Source organism: Molothrus ater, chromosome Z (genome assembly GCF_012460135.2).
Source record: "Molothrus ater isolate BHLD 08-10-18 breed brown headed cowbird chromosome Z, BPBGC_Mater_1.1, whole genome shotgun sequence".
NCBI lineage: Eukaryota > Metazoa > Chordata > Aves > Passeriformes > Icteridae > Molothrus > Molothrus ater.
Window position 1 is genome coordinate 12103452 of NC_050511.2, and position 19823 is coordinate 12123274.

The window sequence follows — 19823 nt, forward strand, 5'->3', positions numbered from 1 at the left end:
CAACCATGCACTAAATACTCACAAAAATAGTTCTGTCTACACCAATCACTACTGACACATTTCCTAACTCAACAGGATGGATAACATACCAGATATACTGAACAGTCTTCATGAACCATGCTTTGATATACCTACTTTTATTCGACCATTGTTGCTTTCATCTTCTACACTCTTCCTTGGCTGAAAAACAGAGCTCTCTTGACCAGTTTTTCCCTTTTCTTCTTGAGTGGGCACTTGTGTTTTCAGAGAAGCATTGCTTTCAGCAGTGTGTGCAGGCTGGCTTCCTGCCAGCTGAACCAACCGATGCTGCTGCAATACTTGTTGCACATTTGGCACATTGGTGAAGGACGACTGCACTAATTGCATTAAACTCATGAAGTTGATCTGCTGGAGCTGAATACACATATGAACAAAGTTAACAAATGCCAATAACTTTAACAGAAGTCTTAGCAAAAATGTCTAGGCTATCTTAGAGCTGTTCACTGAGGTGACAAAACACACAATGGGATGATTCAATAATGATTAATTTGTGTGCTTGTTTACTTAATTTGTTTACTTGTTACTTGTTTACTTGTTTCCTTATAAGGTACAACAAATACCTGCCATAGGTTATGCTAAAGCAAAACAAATATCTTCAATTTTTTGTGAAGTTTCAATAAATGTAAAGTCGTAGAGAATTGGCTCAACATACTACAACCACTTAAATCCTAGCACAGTTGAAAAGCTATCACAGCATCAGAATTTTTCCAAGTGTAAACTGTTGAAGGACATTGACTTATGTGAGCTAAAACATACTCAAAGATCTATAATTATACCACTCATTTTCTTGGTATAAAGAAAGACTTAAAAGCAGGAGTTAAGTCTAAAATAAGTTTTACAGTGGCTAACATGGAATTAGGAATTTCTTTAAGGAAAACAACCTGTGCTGGTTTTGCACTGAAGCCACCCATGGAAGTGATTTTTTCTGAGAGGAGCTGCTGAGAGCTTCCTCTGTGCCTAGCAAAACCAATTGCTGGTTAGCTGTGAGAATGAGAATATTAATGAGCCAATTAAAAACTAGACCTGCCGCTGTGAACACACATGTAAAAACGAACAAACCCTGAGAATTCTCTCTTTCCCTTCTGGCCTGGGAACAGGTAGCAAGGCTGGCCTGGCCCTGTCTCAGCCAGGCCAGGCCGGGCAGGCTCTGCTGCAGGGCCAGGTCAGGCCCGCTCGGCCCAGGGGGACTTGAGGGAGGGCTGGGCCAGGCCCCGGGGACTGCTTGAGATCCCAGCATGGCAGCCAAAAAAAATCCCCAGAGGCAGCTCTGTAGTCTACAGAGAGAGCAGCCCTGTGGCTGGAACTGAACGTAGCAAGGGATGGGAAACAGCCAGAGTGGCCACCACCATTCTGGCCTGGGCCCCCCGAGACTGAAACAGCCCCAGTGCGGCCTGAAATCCACCACCATGAGCACTCTGAACACCCTTGGCAGGGATCCTGGGAGCATCTGCAGGCCCTGGGTGAGATATTAACTCTTTTAGGGCATAGATAACCCTTGCAGACCTTCAATACTCCCTCAGGTGAGAGAAAAGGACAGAGTAAAGACATGTAGAGAACAAAATGAGACATGAAGGTCAGTAAGAAGAAGTCAAGTCCTAGATGAGAGGGTTGAGGAGATGCTTCAGGTTTGGGTTGAAATCCTCTTGTAAGGCTATGGAGAAGATATAATTGATACATCAGACTTTTTTTCCCTCTAACTTATTGAAAGTATGGGGGGATGAAGTGTTCAAATTGTAGATATAAGCACAGGCATCTATGCTAAAGCAAGCAGACATTGAAGTAGTTGTGATCCCAGGAGAAGTTTGAACAGAGAAAGAAAAGAGTGCCCCAAGGGAGAGAAGAAGACCTCTGTTCCCAGAGATAATGATCTCAGAGACAGACAAAGATAACCTTTGCTCTTGAACCCCATAAGTTGACATGGCTCATAAACACAGCTTTGGGAAGGCTGCAAAAGATGGGAGGGACTACATGATTGCAGATTTCTGAGCAGCTGCTATTCATGGACATTAAGAACCATGAGAGAACTGTTTCTTGTGGAGAAGTCAATGGCATGGCAAGGGCAACTCCCCTCCCTAAGTGAACAGAAGACTATTCTAGAGCTGATAAACTGACTGAATTGTTTCTGTAAGTTGTGAGTGAAAAAGAAAAGGTTGTAGGGGAAAGAGAAGTGTTCTAGAGGTTTTATTCTGATTCTTATTATTCTTTCTTTGAGTTACTGTCAAAAAAAATTTCTTTATACCCTTTTAAAGTTTTGAGCCTGCTTTGCCTTCTTAATCCTATCTCACAGCAGGAAATGAGTAGGTATGTTCTAGTGGGTGCACTGGCATTTAGCCAGCACTGAACCAACCACACACAGAAAGACCTTAAAACAGTAACTATTTCCATTTTTTAAACAACACGGTACCAAAAAAACTACTTAAAATAATTAGATGCTCTCACCTGAACTAATTTAAACATTTCATCTTGCAGCATCTGCCTGACAGTTTCTGATGTGCTTGCTTTCTCTTCTCTAGGGACTTCTTCCTTGACTTCTTGCTTCTTTGCAAAAACAGAAGTATGGGAGGCAAGACTTGACATAGTCGACACAGCAGTCTCAGAAGGCTGAGAATCACTTACAGTGTCTGCACTACTTAAGAAAGAAAAGAACCAACTATGAAAAACATTCAGAGTTCAAAACACCTACACAAGGTTGTCTTAAATCAATCCAGAAAAATTTTTAAGATACCTGTGTATTTAAAAAACATAATTAATTTGTAGGAGCAACTGAATAATTAACAGTGAGTGCATGATCTTGACCAGAGAGCATGTAGGATATATTTCCTAACACTTCTTAAAATACTGAATGAAAAACAGCTGTAAAGATGTAATTCTATCTGATTTTGTAGCCACAAGTGTATCTAAAATATTATTATCACTAGAGATACAGGCAGAAAACAATGATTTGACAAAAAAGACAGAAAAAAGGCCTAGTTAGTCATAAAGAAAAACAGCTGATGGAAAATGAAGAGGGACATTTTTAGTTGAAATAAGGAAGAAGGCAGATTCATTTTGACTTAAGTAATGTTCAAGCAAACTGACAGGCCGACAAATCATGAGTGGTGGATGAATTCATAATCTGTATCAGAATAGGCCGATGCTTTTCCTTTAATTTTTCTTAACAGAAAAGGGTGAGGTGTTGTATTGCACTAAATAGTTTATTTAGTTGTTGTTTTGGGTGTTTGGTAATTTGCACTGATCACATGGTCTTTTCCCCCCAAAAGCCCCCGTGGTAATGGTTTGTCCCAGATTTACTCCTCTCCTCACCCCTTCCTCAGTTGTATCCCATTGGCTGTGGTCCTCTTCCTCCGACCCCCATTCCCCCAGGTTTAAAAGTCTCCCACCATCAGACATTTGCCCTCTTTCTCCCCTGGGACACCGCTTCTTAATAATTTTTTAGCCCAGAGGAGAAGAGCGCGATGTGTCTTTTACTTTTGTCCTTGAAAAGGCTGCAAGGGGCCAAGGGTCCAGAGATAGCCAGATCAGACCCCAACAGCTCTGGGAGAGCTCAGCCGTTTACAAAGTTCCTTTTAGATATTTGGGCTTAAAAAGTAAGGAGATTTCAGAGTAATGTATTGTACGTGTTACTCCAATTGTAAATTATTTTCTTTACATTTTCCCACAGTGATAATAAGGTCTTTTAGTTGGTAAAGAGTATTAAGTACGTTGATTCCTTACATGAAGAAGAGATGGTTAGGATTTACATTAAGCTATGAAGAAACTGAAGGATTTTACTTGCACCAACAGAAATCAACCCAAAAGACATTTCTCTGTTTAAGAAAAATGCTGACATTGCTATGGATACAGGCAACCCTTAGAGAATGTCTTACAATTGTACAGAATGGCCACCAAGCATGTGAACAAACAGGATCATAAAGTAATGGATAATGAGTAGTTTTGGATATGTAATATGTGTGAAGGGGCATATGAAATCTTTAGGAAGGCAATTAGAATGTGCAAGCATGAGTTGAAATGCCAAAAGATTGAGTAATTTTTTTTTTAAGAGTTGGCATGAGAAACTCAAGAAGTAAGAGAGATTAAATACACATGAAAATGGAGCCCAAAAGTATGTCTAGTTCATATTTTCCTCTAAACTGAAAAAAGCCTCATATAGGACTGTTCCAGAACTGAAAGCCTGAGACTGACTCCTGACTCCTTTTCCCAATTCCAACATTGTCTTTATTTTGCATATATTTATGTAAATCTATTAGTTGCCATAGGATAGCTGCATTTTAATAATTTTACTTAAAATGTATATAAGTTAAAAATATTATTGTTCAGGTGTTCTATACAATCAAGTATCTTCCATAGTAATATTATATAATGAATTCTGTCCAGACCCAGAAAACAAAACTATCAAGTCTCTTGAAATCTGGTAGCTCTGAATCAACATTTGAGTCATGAGATATTCCAGACAACACATGAGAGTATACGATCCACAAGGATTATAGTATAAAAAAGTTCCAGAAAAAGCTACTTAGTTTGTAGGTACAATACACTCTACCTGCAAATATTTTGCAGTCAAAATAGTCAAAACTACACATCAGTATTACTTCAAATCAAAAATATTGTTTTATTACATAAAATAGCATAGGTTTATCTTACCTAGGAACTTCTGCATCTTGTTTTATAGAAAATGAGTGCAAAACGGTGCTACTAACAACTTCAGTCATACTATAAAGGGAGAAAAAATAGTATTGCAAATACTACAATAATTTGTTATGCTGTATGTTTCCATTTTATATACATGTATGTGTATAAATATACATATAACCTCCTGAAAAAGTATTTTAATTAGTATGAGATAAAGTACCTGCAGGTCACTCGATAAAAGCTATACAGATCTACATTGCTTTAATTACTGCATTACACTGCAATCTGAGCTGGCAAATATTGACATTCATGTTTTGTCTCCCCTAGCAATCAGAAACTGACTCAAACAAAAGTACTGAAAAAGTTCCAGCTATTCAAGACAGCAGGCAAAGAAAAGGTTGATTCTGGTAGACAAAGGAGGAGAAAATCCAATCCAACTAATACTGTTAATATCACTATAATCTGCATCTCTAGAAGAGAAAAAACAATACCATAATAAATTCTTGAGGGGCATCTTACATTCAGTTAAAACAAAACCATGTAATTTTAAAAAGTAGAGGATTTCAAGTCTTTCTAAAAGTCTTTTTAAAGTCATTTTAAAGTCTTTCACAAATCTTATGTATACATAGGGACACTTATTTATACGCTGTTGTAGTAAGAGTTTCTATTTTTTCAGTTATTGTCTTTCTCCTAGATAAAATACACCTTCTCACAAACTGTGCTTGTTTTATTAGATCATTACTAATGATCTAATACTAATATAATGATTCATCAACCCAGCCCTTCATATATGTGAAATGCCTGTACATGAAATAGGAGATGACTGAAACTCTCTGAAACCACGGCTTTGTTGTTATAAGCAACAGCAGGAACCCAAGACATCACTGGATACAATCATTAACAAAACTGCTTTAGATTTTTAAGCAAAGTTAAAAGATTTAAAAGAGTTTTAAAAAATCAAGTCACTTACATATTCTGCTTAGCCTTTTCTTCCTTTGTTTCCTCCACGTTTGGATCTTCTTGAGCACTATCTACAGCTGAAATGGCAACCTGCTAAATATAAAAAGATAAAAAGATCTAAACTTGCAAATTTTTCTACCCCTCCTGTTTCAATAAAATACAAGTTTTTTAGCCTATGGCAAATGTATTTTTGATTAAATATCCAATTACAAAAATCTGACTAAAAATAATCAAAATTACATACTTATCAGAAGATGGTTACAGATCAGCAACAAAGAGATATAATGATTTATCTCAGAATCTTTCTTTCCTAAAACAATCTCATTATTATAAGATTTTAGTTCCAAATTCATATTCATGTAGTACCCTGGATATATATTCTGCTAATCTCAGACCCACTAGTAAGGAGGAAAATGTGGAAACAATCCCATTGCATATACACAAACTATCTATAAAACAAGAAAATGAAACAAATGTAGGATCTTGTACATGCCATAGATTCACTATAGTAAAATGTATTGAAAAAATTGGAGACAACAATACAAAGCATAGCAGCCCTGCCCTTAGCCACTTTCAAAGAAAAGATACCTATGACCAAAAATGATGCATGGAAAAAGTAAGCTTATTTATAAATCCAGACTGAGTTTTCAGACAGAAGCAAAATAAACATTTTGATGTATTTTTTAAAAAAAGCAATTCAATTTTATGTATACATATACTACATATAAATATATGAAAGCATACACACATTTTCAAAAGTGCTCAGAGCAGATCTCACTTTACTACCTTTTAATTGTTAATTTTATTATTAGGCAAGAAAAAAGATTCACCAACCCTAAACAATTTAGTCCTCAAGTTCACAAATACATTGATGAATTCAGGATACTTTGAAAACCGTATTCATAACAACTCGATGTTTCCATATAATATCCTGTCACATCAGGAGAAATGCTGGAGCTGAGTAAGGCAGCCAGACCTGCTCTCTGTGTTACAACCAGTACAACTAAGGAAAGTTGATGGGTGGCAGTAGGAGTTAACTCTCTTCTGAGAAGTAACAAGGCATCCATTTGCTAACCTGACACACTCTCTTGGAGTGCTTCTTCCCTGGGGCTCCTGTCAGGGACGTCTCCGAGAGACAACCAAGGCCTGCACAGCCCACTATTACCTGCTGCTGTTGTTTCACATGTGCACCAGTGACACATCCATGAGCAGGTTGAGAGGGGAGTGAGGGCTCTGGAGTGCAGCCAATCCTCCCAGGCAAAAGGAAGGGGTTTGAAAGAGTTTGAATCTGGTGAATCAACAAATGGCTACAGGACTGGGGCCACAGTCAGGGGTATGGCTTCTTCAGCCATGGGACCTGCTTTGAGAGCCTGGTCTGCTGAGGGCTGATGGAGTTCATCGATCAGAGAAGGGGAAGAGCACCTTCAGTCATAGTCTTGGAAAGGGGGAAGAGGCCTTTAAACTCAAGTTGTCAGGGGAGGGGCAATTTTCTGAGGGAGTCAGAAAGAGATGCCTGGAGAGGAGCTGCTTGCCAACAGAGCACCTGAAGAGTTGCACAAAGGAATTACAAGTACTCCTGCCAGTAACTCAGCTTCATCGGGGGCCTCTATGCAAGCATATCTAGCACAGGGAATAAAAAAAAGTTGGAAATGTGTATGTCTGCCAGGTACAATGTTACTGGCATTGCAGATGTGGTGTGATGGCTCTGATGACTGCAGTGCTGGAATGGATGTATGCAGGCTCCTTCTTTAGGAAGCACAGGCAGAGGAGATGAGGAGTGGGTGTTACCCTCTATGTCAGTGACTAGCTGCAGTGCATGGAGCTCTGCCTGGGGATGGATGAGGATTTGACCAAGAGTTTATGGCTCAGGTTTACAGGGAGGTCAGGGACAGGTGGCATTACAGTGGAGTTCTGATAAAAGTCTGTCCAGCTAGGGAAGATGAAACAGATGAGGTCCTTTATATGCAGATAGGAACAACCTCATGTTTGCAAACCCAGGTCCTCACAGGGAACTTCAACCATCCCAGTATCTGCTGAGGGGGCAACACAGCATGGCAGAAGCAATTCTGGAGGTTCTGAAAGGCATTGATGATAACTTCCTTCCACATGTGATAGAACAGGCAGTGAGGAGAGGTACTATGGTGAACCTCCTTCTGACCAATGAGGAAGAGCTGATGGGCAATGCGAAGTTCAAGGACAGCCTTAGTTCCAGCAGCCATGAAATGGTGAAGTTTGAGTTCCTCAGGGCAGTGAGGAGGGCACACAGAAAGCTCACTGACCTTCACTTCAGGAGAACAGTCTTCGTCTTCTTCAGGCATCTGCTTGGTAGAGTCCCATGGGATTGCACCCTGGAAAGAAGAGAGGCACAAGAAAGCTGATTAATATTCAGGAACCACCTCCTCCAACCTCAGGAGGGATGCATCCCAATGAAGAGGAAGTTAGACAAAAATGCCAGGAGGCTTGCATGGATGAACAAGGAGTTCTCGGACAAAGTCAAACACAAAAATGAAGCCTACAGAGGATCAAAACAAGTACAGGGTGAGGAATATTGAGAGATTGTCCAAATCAAACATATCCTGTGCTGCATGCACAGCAGCATGGCTAGCATATTGATGGAGGCAATTCTCCCTCTATTCTGTCCTCAGAAGACTCACTGGAGCACTGTGCTCAGCTCTGTGTCCTCCAGTATAAAAAGACATAAACCTGCTAAAGCAAGTCCAGAACAAAGGGTGTTCAGGGGCCTGGAGCACCTTTCCCATGTGGAAAGGCTGTCAGAGTTGGGGTTGTTCAGCATAAAGACCAGAAAGCTCTAGGGAGACTTCAGAGCAGTCTTTCAGTACCTAAAGGAGCCTACAGGAAAATTGGAGATGGACCTTTTACAAGAGCACAATAGCAACAGGTGAGGGGGGAATTACTTCAGACTGAAAAAGGGTGGGCTTAGAATACATTTTAGGAAATAATTCTTTACTGTGAGGAGATAAGGCACTGGAACAGGTTACCCAGGGAAGCTGTGGGTGTCCCATCCATGGAAGTGCTCAAGACCAGGTTGGATGGGGTCCTGGATAATCTGGTCTAATGGAAGGTGTCCCTGCCAATGGCAGAGCGTTTGGAATGAGATGATCTTTAAGGTCCCTTCCAAACCCAAATGCTTCTATGATCTCTGATGATTGTATGGCAACTTGCCTGTTCTCTTTGATGTTCTACAGGTCTGATCTTGACAGAGCTATTGGAGCTCTTTGAAGTTTCATATGGCTCCTCAAAGAATTCTACAATATAAACACAATTACTCTAAATTAGAAAACTACATAGATTATAGTACTGTTACATGATTTCTGACAGCAGGTCATATTAATCCACTTTTTCCATAGTGTAGAGTTCAGAGTTGCTTCTGCAAATTCAAAATTTGTGCTTTTACTAGTGTTGATGCACGCACCCAAAGACAGCGGTAAAAAAATCCCCAGCTTATGTAAAGTGTACAAATATGATAATTTATATATACTCAGCTCTTAAAATTTGCAAAGTGTTTTGCACATTTGTGTGAATATTTCCAGAGTAAAAGTATATGAGAGAATAGAACATGTTAACATACATTTTTCTATCTCTATAGAAAAAAGTGAGATAGTGAAAAAGTGATCAGAAAGTCTTGATAATACAATTTTATATAATTTAGTTATAATATAAAGTGGATAAAATAATTCCAATACAACTATGAAGACCTTTGCATTTTTTGACTAAATGAACAGAGGAACATAAAATTGTATTCATGCAAAACTCCTACTGCTTTATATGTCAGACCATAATAAAAGGATATATCATTAAAACAAACCTTGTTCTGATGTTACATCCAACTCCTGCTGAACAAATGGTTCCACTTCATTCAGGTCTTCAGTTATATAAGGCACAGAATAATTTCCCTGATTAATTTTCTTCTTATAAAAATATTTTGACTTTGTAGACATTCTGGTAATAGGGATTAGAAAACATAATTAACAACATAAGTATCTGGCTCACTTCAAGTATGCTGTTCCTTTCATACTGCAGGCTAGTACCTAACTGTAAAATAAACACTGTTGTGATAAAACCAATATTCATTTAGGTTTTCTCTCTGACTACAACTTAAACCAAGCTTAATTTTTTTTTTTTTTTTGCATAGCTGTGATGTTTTAGTGCCATTAATGGTACACTCTTTCAGACAGGTGTTTCCAGACAAATTGTGCTATGTCTTTAAAATCATCTGGTAAAGGCTACATTTATCTCCCTCACAGGAACTTTGTTTACCCAAAAAAATAGGAAATGGTCAGACAAGACATACAATCATGTCTCAAAATACTTGAGATTATTTTCAGAATACTAGAGATCTATATAACTCACTCTCTATATATATTCTAATACGAGAGGTCAATTTTTTTTCTTATTGCAATATAAGACGAAATGCCTCAGAGAAATTCAGGTTAAGGATTCTTTATCTTCAAGATAGTGCAAGATATTAACAAAAAAAATATTTACTGCTTTTTCCATCTATTTTTCCAACATGCACGCATATGAACATAGCTAGATTACAGATCCAGAAGAAAATAAACTAACATTGTGAACCACTCATTTCAAATCAAAGAAAATTACACTGAAGAGAGGGGAAGTTATCTGAATTCTTTGAGAAAACCATGACACTTGTTATATTGGAAATCTAGATTCTATTTCCACATGATTAAGCTTATAAACAACCATGTACAATTCACTTAATATGCAACAACTACCTTATGTACATGTGCTGATGGAGAATATTTAATTTGCTTCATGCAGCTGTAACCAATATGCCCAAGTTTGACTTCTTGCACAAAATTAAACATGTATATAATACATAAATATAAATATGTATATAATACATATATTACAGTAGATCTCTTCATGCTGCTCAGTAGAGGAATTATGACCAACTAGGGTTCTTAGGTTAAAAAAAAAATTACCTCAAATCACTTTCACAAAGATTATCATAGATTTGTACAATCTGGACATCAAGAGGAGAATTGACCACTGTGAAAGAGCCTTCATCCATACTGCTTTCTTCCTCTGTTCTAGACTGGGCTTCTGATAGAGATGCAATTTCCTTCAGATATTGATCCTCCTGATGCTATTAATAAAAATAATGATAATTGAAATTCACTAGTTAAAAAAAATATCAGGTACTTTAAAAAAAAACTACAATCCTTTCATATAGAATGATTATACTTAATTCATATCCTTTTCTTTATTATAGAGCCAAGAAATCCTGGATTTACAGATTTACAGAAACATGCGTTTCTCCCCTTTTTGCATTAACTGAAGCAATGGTCCTCTGAATTATCCAAAGGAAATATAAGAAAGGTTTCTCAGTGTCGACTGAGTATGAGTTGTCAAAGATACTACATGACAGTATAATCAAGATAAATATAAACAGTAAGATTTGGCCTCATCCAGACAATATAGAACTCTCAAATTTCCACTGAAAACAGTATGAAAGGCAAAAAGAGATACATAACTTTGTGGTTAGATGCATGCACAAGATTTGTAAGTTGCAAATAAAATACTTACCAAAAAACAGAAAAAACAAACCAAAAGTAAGAAAAAAATCTCTTTTGAAACTGGAGAAAAGCCTTCTCAACCTAAATCCCCCAACCTTCTTCCCTCAAAATCTTTCATGTATTCTCTGACTCTATGTATTGTTAATTAAAGAAGCTAAGTGATCCAGTTGTCTCTGAAGTATAAACTAAAGCAATATGTACCAGAATCCTCTGGCAAATCTCCTCCTTCATATCCACACATATACTCCAAACCTCTGTAACAGTACTAGTCATTTTTCACTGGTCTTTAACCAGTTAAAATACTCCAGTCAGACTGTATCTGCACTGTCCTCAAACACAAATGAACTTAAACTCTTGCAAGAGGACTATTTCTTTATTCTTTGCCTTGCTTTGCCATGTTCTATCTCTAGAAGTATGTTTTTTCAAAGATGATATCTAAAACTAGACACAGTGGTCAAACTTACAGGAATCTGTGCAAAAAATGTGGTGTCTGGATAAATTACCTATATTTTGAACTTCCAAATAGAACTTTCATCTCCAACTCAAGTATTTCTCCTGACAGAATTTCAGTATTTCTGGATTTTTACCCTTTTCTTAGCAACTCTTAAAAGAAAGGCTATTAGTCAATATTCTGTGTTTTACTGAGAACAGAACTATAAGGTAAAACACGTATGTGATTTTTCCCTGCTGGCATAACTCACTCACACACTTCACTAACACTTGTCCCATCCTTTTTCTTACCTTACATTTTATGCTCCTTGTTTGAGATCTGTCTCCATATAATTGTTCTAACAACCAAAAAGATGTAAGGATGGCTGCCGATGATGTTTTCAGATGTATCATTGGAATAGTCTCTTCTAAGGAATCTTGTTTATTGGATCCACAGAGCAGTCTTTTATCGGACCATCTGATCATCCACTCCAGCAATTTTGAAATATTGCTTAATTTGCCCATCAAATCTATAGGCACTTCTTCTGCTGGTACAATACCAACTACATCAAGAGTTTTGTAAACGTATTTAGGAATTGCCTGAGTTTGCAGTGTAGAGGAAGTATGGTTATGAAAGGTCTGGCTTGCTTGTGCAACATTGACTCCTTGATTGTCAGTCTCAGCTCTGTATATAGATTTGTACTTTAAACCAAATAAGCCTTCTTTAAGTCCTTTTTTTAGGTTACACACAGAAGGTTCTGTTGTCTGCCCAACAGTCTGTACAATTGTTGGTTTTTCCAAAATATTTTTGCTTTCATTATAGGCAGATACTTTTCCAGGATCACAGGATGCCAGGGTGACAGTATAGCAGGACCCTGCTCTAAACACACTTTGACTTCTAGTTTTGTTTTGTCGACGTTTTAGTGTTGTGTGAACATCAAAAAAGAGAGAGTTCAACTCATGCTCTCGAAGCAGCCCAGAAAAGCTAGTGAGAAATGGAATTCCAAGGTCACTGTACTTTATCAGGTCTCTCTCAAGGACATAACTCAAAAAGAGTTCTAAAAATCTAACATACTCATCATCATCACGTTCAAATTCCCATGCACCAACTACAGGCAAATTATGTTGATTAAGCCTGTCTCTCCAACGCATTTTGTCTTTATGTTTTGTTTTACAGCTAGGAGCTTTTATCTTGTGTGTGGTATTTTTGTTACCTATTTCCCTTTGTTGTTGGAGCTCATTTCCCCTGTAAGACAATAGATGTAAGAACCATTAATACTCAAATCAATTTTAAAAAGAATTACATGCAACATTAGTTCTTTATCTTCCACTGAAGTTAAAAACAGCCAAAACCCCTAAATTTACATTAGTACAATGCATAGGTGGCAAGTTAATCAAATTCAAAATCCATAGACAGAAACTAGGCAGTAACATATATGAATGTAGACATAGCTGATAGTAATTTACACTTCAATAATTTATTAGTCACATACTAACTGATATAACATTGGCAGTTCTACAATTTGGGAAATCTGTAGTTCTTCATTTGATAAATCATCCATAGTGACAATTAACCTGTTTGGTCAAGAGATTACTTGATCAGTGGGAGACAACTTTCCCCCCCCCCCTTTTAAATCAAAAGCCTTCTGCTGCAATTTTCTCATACCTTGGGAATGAAGGTGTTTGAGGTCTTGTTTCTTCAGTAAACAAAGCATCAGAAAGTGTGTCTGCTGCGTCTGCATCATTATATACCTGAGGATTCCCAACATCAGTAAGTGTGCTTGTGCTTAGACTAGTGCCTAATGAGAATCTGTCATAACAGTGCTCCTCATCATTTGATGCTGCCTCTTCTACTGGCTCCCAAATATTAACTTCAATAGGGCCTATGTTCTTTACTACACGTCTCAAGGCCTTCTTCCTCTCTTCTTCAGCAGCTTGTATAATAGACATCATTTCTTCACTTTCAGGATCTTCTGAAAGAAAGAAAACCAAGTTTTTAGTCTTAATTTTCAGTTTTAATTTAGTCTCAAATTGAGACATGAATTAATTTCAATTAAAATCATAAATTAGAGCCATTTATAAATTCAACAAGAAACTGTGATAAAGTGAAGAAACATCAACATTTTGAAAACCATGATACCCTGTGAATGGTATAGAAATCACATGTATCAGAAAGAAAACACAGACTTTGTGATGAAACTCAAAGTTTTCCAGCTGAAAATGACAATAATTGTTTTGCATGGGGTATGACAAAAATTATGTCACAAGCTAATAACTAGGATAAAAAACAAAGCTTGTTGAAAATTTCCAGAAGAATGATGAACATTACCTTTAACAGTACTGTGTCTGAGCCGCTGCTGAAGTCCACGATATTTATCTCTAAGTGGAACTCTTACATCTTCAGGATTAGGAAATGCTTTTACAAAAATCTCTGCCACCTACACAAAAAACGAAAGCATCTTTTCCAGTAGCTATCGTCTTATCACACGTACCTTACACCATGAGAAAATCTAACTAGTAGGTTTTCCAAGGAGGGGAAATATTTGTGATAATCTTTATAAGCTTTTATTCTAGTTTTAAGGTCTTCTACCTTTTTTACTGGTGGCAATTCTCCAAGCAGACTTAAAATTACATCCTGAACTAATTCTTCAACATTCATGAATCTGCAGAAAGGAAGCATTCGACAAGCCCACTCCACTGCCTTCAGACAATGCTCAACTGTGTAGGCATCATATCCATTCTTATTCGGATCCTAAAAAAATTACCAGAAATTAATTACTATGAACAATGTATTTCAGCAAAATGATTCATACATTTCAAATAGTAATGCTACTTAAAAATAAAAATCTCTAACTTGTCTGCAAGCAGAGCAGTATATGAGGGCAGGAAACAGATCAACATTGTAATTGATCATAATGTACATTAAAAAAATAACAGAGAGAGAAAAAAAGGGCTTTTTAAAATCAGCTTAGGAAATAATTCCATTAGCACACAGCTGAAGAGTTTGTTTACTGTCACAAGTAAAACCTTAGGATTTGCCTAAACTGTGAAGTAAGCTATTCTACTTTGACTTCAGGTGATCATAAATTCTTTCTTATTAGCAAGATAATTAAGCCTTGCAAGAGGCTTTTAAGATGGATTGGTTTATTTTGAACAGTATTTTCTATCTCATCTGTCACTGTCAGACAAAGTACAGAAAAATCAGAGTAATCCACCATTTGAAACAGAGCCATCCTGTTTATCTGAAACTTGGGTTTTTCTGGTGAAGAAAAAGCTTGGACTTGTTACAGAATACATGACAAATATGTTAGTAGTTTTTTCTTTTTCTTCCTGGACCTCTGACATCAATTGAGAATGTATAAGTAGAGAAAACATGATAAAATTTTAATTTTTTTCATTACTCTTTCTGACAACCATGTATATTTAACACACCATAAACCCGATTTTTGGTGTACTAAGTATGTATTATTCAATAAATTCTCGACCAAATAGGCAAAAAAACAAGCCAGAAAGTAAATTCTTAGGTTAACAAGTGTAGAAGCTATTGCTTTCCTGGCAGCTCTTCCGACTCAAATACCAAGCAAAAGCCTAACAGAAATATTGTCAGGAAGATGGAGATCACAGGCACAGCACACTGCTCCATAGCATCAAATACATAATTCACATTGCAAGCACTGTGCTCATTTTGTTCTGTTAAGCAAATAGAAGTTCTCACAGAAATATACAGCAGATCTTCAGAATTTTTCTCATAGCTTCATGCAATTAAGATGTATCTCTACTATATTAGTAATACAATTACCTTGATATTGTTAATATTTTCCCTTGCAGTTTGGTACCGCCTACAGCTGTCAGATAATTTTTCACGAACATGAAACATCCAACATAATGCACAGAACTCTCTGAACCAACCTACAACACAAAAATGCAGTATGATGAGATTCTATTTAAATAAGTTAAATAGAGTAGCATGACATTTTTCAGTATTGTTCTGGAGCTACAGCTCCTTAGTCACACTTAGTGTTCATGTTCTTTCGCATCTATCAGGTCTGTAACACGACCCCCACAGCCAATCCAGAACAGCACATTTTAGAGTAAGAGTTTCAATAACTAACAAAAAAGCTGGAAATGAAATGTGTTCCTGACGCATTGCAATATACCAACTCAACCTAATATACCAGCTGTGGATTTTCACTGGTGTTCTTTTTTCCAGCTCTAAATTATCTTATGTTACTGCATACAGACCTAAAATTTTACAGGTAATGTCATCAAACTGGTGGGCTCCAGAAGATGTAGATCCATAGACAGCAGTGCGGAAATTGCAGTAACAAAGCAAAGTCTCTGGGAAGGGACTCAGCAAAGGAAGAGAACCTTTCATTCGGATCTGTAACAACAGGTAAATAAACAATCAAAATGGAAATAAAAATCAGTTAACATTTTACATGTATCACTACTAAAGGCACAGCCTCTCAGTTATTAGAATACTGCCAAGATCAGTAAAATTGCCTGAAGCCTGCTTTTGATTTTCTTCAAATCACTATTCTGAAAATTCATTTAAAGGGATATGTTTAATATGAACTATGGCACAAAGAACGTTTTTGTTTGAATGGTACTCATGATTACCATGAAATACAAGAGTAACACAAAGTATAAGAACTAATATCACAATCAAGAAACCAGACTGATTCAACACAGTACAGGTTGCTGTCACCAAGGCTGACTAGCTTTGCCTCCAGTTTCAGTTGGAATGTCTGACCAGCTCCCCATGCTAACATGAGGCATGTGACCATGCAAACAGAAGTAAATACTTTTCTGTCAGATCAGTTCCTGATCTCAATCACTGCACTAATGCTGGTGCAGGGGGATTGTGGGAAGAGAAAGCCATACACACACTCTCTTCTTCTTTAAGTAACTATGTTAGAAAAGAAAAGACTGATTCTTTTAATCAATTTATTCTGAATTTGCTTCTGAGCAAACAAATTGCACAAAGGTAAAATGAGATTTTGCAAGTTCTGTGCACTAAGATCCCTTTACCTGAAGTGAGCATTACATTCTCTGTTAATATTCAACCCTAAGTGATTTGGAGCATATTTCCAGCTAACAGCTATAACTCCCAATTAAAGTCTGCTTTTTTCTTTTAATGGAAAATAAATTGATTCCTATGTTACCAAGTAGGTATAGAAAGACATCCAAAAGGAAACACTTTATGATTTAGATATCCTATATCTTTAAGTTCTGGTTTCCTATAAAAATGAAGTGTAAAACTAGAAGATGACATTTACAAAGCACGACATCAAAGCCAAGGTGAGACTGAATGCTTCTGCAGTTGCAAACTTATCAGTGATATTTACAACTGATAATCAAGTTAAAAATAGAAAGTTAAATGTTTACTTTCTGCATAACTTTTCTTGCCCACTTCAGTTGTGTAATATACCACTGTGCTGCAGAGCAAGAACAATGAGCAGCCCGGAAGAGCAAGATCATTCTCTGAAGAACTCCTGACACTTTCTGACGGACTTCTTTCTCTGTTTTTAAAAGAATGTCATCGCTGTCTTCCTGAAAATGCAAAGACAAACAAAGCTCAAAATTAGAAAAGACATATAACTAAATGTTGTTACTGGTCCTAATCCCATCTTCTTCATAGCATAGATCATTTATGGAAAAAACACAGAGGCACGAATACTTTCTCATCACTGCTGTACTACTTAGGTAAATGAGCAGACACGGAAGAAAACAAAAATGAGCTCAAAAGAACCAGAATAAAGCCCATTATTCTTAAATACTGTCAAACAAACACACTAGAAACAGACTTACTTCACTGAGAGAAGCTGGTTGAGGACAGTACAATGGTGGTGCTGGAAGACAGAGCCCAGCTGGAACCAAACCATAAAACTTTCTGCAAAGATCCTTCGCAGAATCCATCAAAAGCTGAAATGTCTTTGAGAGAATATCAACATCTGCCATAACAGCTGCTTTCAGTAGTTCCTGTATTGAACTGTAAAGAACATCTGCATCTTCCTCTTCAATAGGATCTATAAAATATTAAGCCCAGAAACCGATAAATTAATTGAGTCAATACATGGATCTTCATTCTGACATCACGAAGTGATGTTCTCTGAATTTGCATTCATATATTATGAATGACCTCATCTACTTGCTTTAAGATAAGATCTCATGCATTAAAAACTAGTATTCAATTATTAATTTTAAGTTTTGCCCCATTACCATGACACCTATTGCCTTTCTAGGTAGGCAACAGAACTTTTTAGCCAGGCATTTGCTTGGCACAACATTCTGGCAAATCATTCTTACCAAAAAGGCATAAGTGGGTACATTATTAATAATGACTAAAGCAACTCTTTAATCAGTAAGTTGGTCCACCTGCTGACAAGAATTTAAAATGCTTTCAGACAAAATGAGAATAAACTATAGAGATTGTGCCAGTAAACTTTCCATAGAATATAAATAAGGTCAGGTTGACCTAGCTAACTGTGAATTTCAGCATTTAAATATTAAGTTAGGAGCTCACAGTATCTGTAGGGTCCAGTGAAGACCTGGCCAACAGACAGAGAGGCAAGTGAGAGACCTGCTTTTGTGTCTTCATGTCTCTAAGGGCAAGACAAGGGGAGACCAAGGGAGCCATGACCACATGCCAGAAATACAGTGTGTACATTGGTATGTGCGTGTCTCTAAAGATCAGGCACCTGGACAGGCTGAGGAGCCCAGACCAACTCTGCTGTATCCTATATACTGCCAGGACTATATGCCCCAGGCCAGCTGCTGTGGGGTGCATGGACAGTGTATGTGTGTGGGGGAAGAGGGTGTTTGTGAGTGGGTGTTGTGAGTTTTCTGAGTACCAGAAAGCAGAGAGGGGCTGGGGCTTTGGGGGCTTACATACACAGACATAAGCTACGTTGACACTCAGCAACTGGGTCAGCTGGCCATCTACTTAGCTAGTGGTCTTGCCAATGGCCTAGCTACTGGAGTGACACACACTGTACTATATGCCAATCTTAACCCTGACCAACAGGAGAGGGAAGGATGGTAGGACTGCTGGTGCTGCCTGTGTGAGTGCTGAGCAGGTCTGCAGGTGACCAGTCCTACATGGATGCCATATATGTGCCTACTGGGAATAGATTCTTAGCTGCTGGAGCAGGGGATTCACTTTATCAGAAAGGAAAAAGCAAAATGAAACCTCTTATTATAGCTAATTTCAAGTGTAATGATACTTCACATAATTATTAACACATAAATTCTTTTGTTTATTTATTGGAATGAAGATTTGGTTTTCTTCCAAGTAAGTTAATATCAAATATGGTCAAATAAAGGTTTGGACAACACAAATGAGAAGACAAGAGTGATAATTTATTTCATTTCTGGAATTATCAAAACCAAAACATACACCCTCATGAAATAAAGTGCTTGAATATATTGTAACAGTAATACACACACTGGAGAAGACAAAGCAATTGTTTCTTTCTCAGACAGTGTATAACACTGTATATGTAGTCAAATAACATGGAAAAATAACCACAATTATTTTTCATTTGAAGTACCTGTGAACTTCTTGTAATTAATATGTCCTGATGTTCCAGAAGTTACTGGCTGTCCTAACAAAGACTGTAACTTTTCCTGAAAAGTCTGCATTGGTAATAAGCTTAATGGCAGGTGACACTCTGGTTTTTTCATTCTGAAAGTATAACAAGAAACTGCTCATGAATAACAAAGTAATATCCATATATAATCCAATGAAGGTCTGTTAAACTAATATCTATGCCAAAATAACTAATCATAACACCTTAAGTTCTACACCTAGTAGGAATCTGGGAATATGAACATCTGAGGCTATATATATAGCTTGTCACAATAAACTTCAAGGAAATAACTATGTAACAAAAAATAGCATACTAATTCCAATTGCAAGTTTACCTTGAGAGCTCCTCGGAGTTCTCACAATACAGCTGGTAGGCCAGACCAATTGACACAGACAGCTTCCAGTCCCCAAGTGTCTGTGCTAGCCACACAGCCTCTGGAATAAGTCCACCAATAAAGAACAAATCAAGAGCATATTCAGCTGTCCACACAGATGAAAGCTTCTGGTCCCTGACAGCTCTTGTAACCAAACAGTGTTGCAGTGGAATGACACGAGGAGGTAAGTCTGTGACATGAAAGGCACATATTAAAGTTTACATAAATCCTCAGGCTATCAGA

The 19823-nt window shown here is 37.4% G+C and overlaps 1 protein-coding gene across 1 annotated transcript in view; it reads right to left on the reverse strand.

Moving 5' to 3' along the window:
• Positions 1-19823, reverse strand: part of CPLANE1 (ciliogenesis and planar polarity effector complex subunit 1) — a 59634-nt gene that overhangs the window by 20378 nt on the left and 19433 nt on the right. Inside the window, exons 17-34 of the mRNA XM_036403481.1 lie at positions 19542-19770; positions 19169-19302; positions 17427-17644; positions 17004-17168; positions 15858-15996; positions 15415-15524; positions 14206-14367; positions 13945-14053; positions 13282-13588; positions 11928-12861; positions 10593-10756; positions 9455-9588; positions 8812-8894; positions 7908-7976; positions 5639-5721; positions 4681-4749; positions 2479-2665; positions 136-393 (exon numbers count right to left, since the gene is read on the reverse strand). Coding sequence (XP_036259374.1) covers positions 136-393; positions 2479-2665; positions 4681-4749; positions 5639-5721; positions 7908-7976; positions 8812-8894; positions 9455-9588; positions 10593-10756; positions 11928-12861; positions 13282-13588; positions 13945-14053; positions 14206-14367; positions 15415-15524; positions 15858-15996; positions 17004-17168; positions 17427-17644; positions 19169-19302; positions 19542-19770 — 3554 coding nt within the window. The remainder of the gene's footprint in view (positions 1-135; positions 394-2478; positions 2666-4680; positions 4750-5638; positions 5722-7907; positions 7977-8811; positions 8895-9454; positions 9589-10592; positions 10757-11927; positions 12862-13281; positions 13589-13944; positions 14054-14205; positions 14368-15414; positions 15525-15857; positions 15997-17003; positions 17169-17426; positions 17645-19168; positions 19303-19541; positions 19771-19823) is intronic.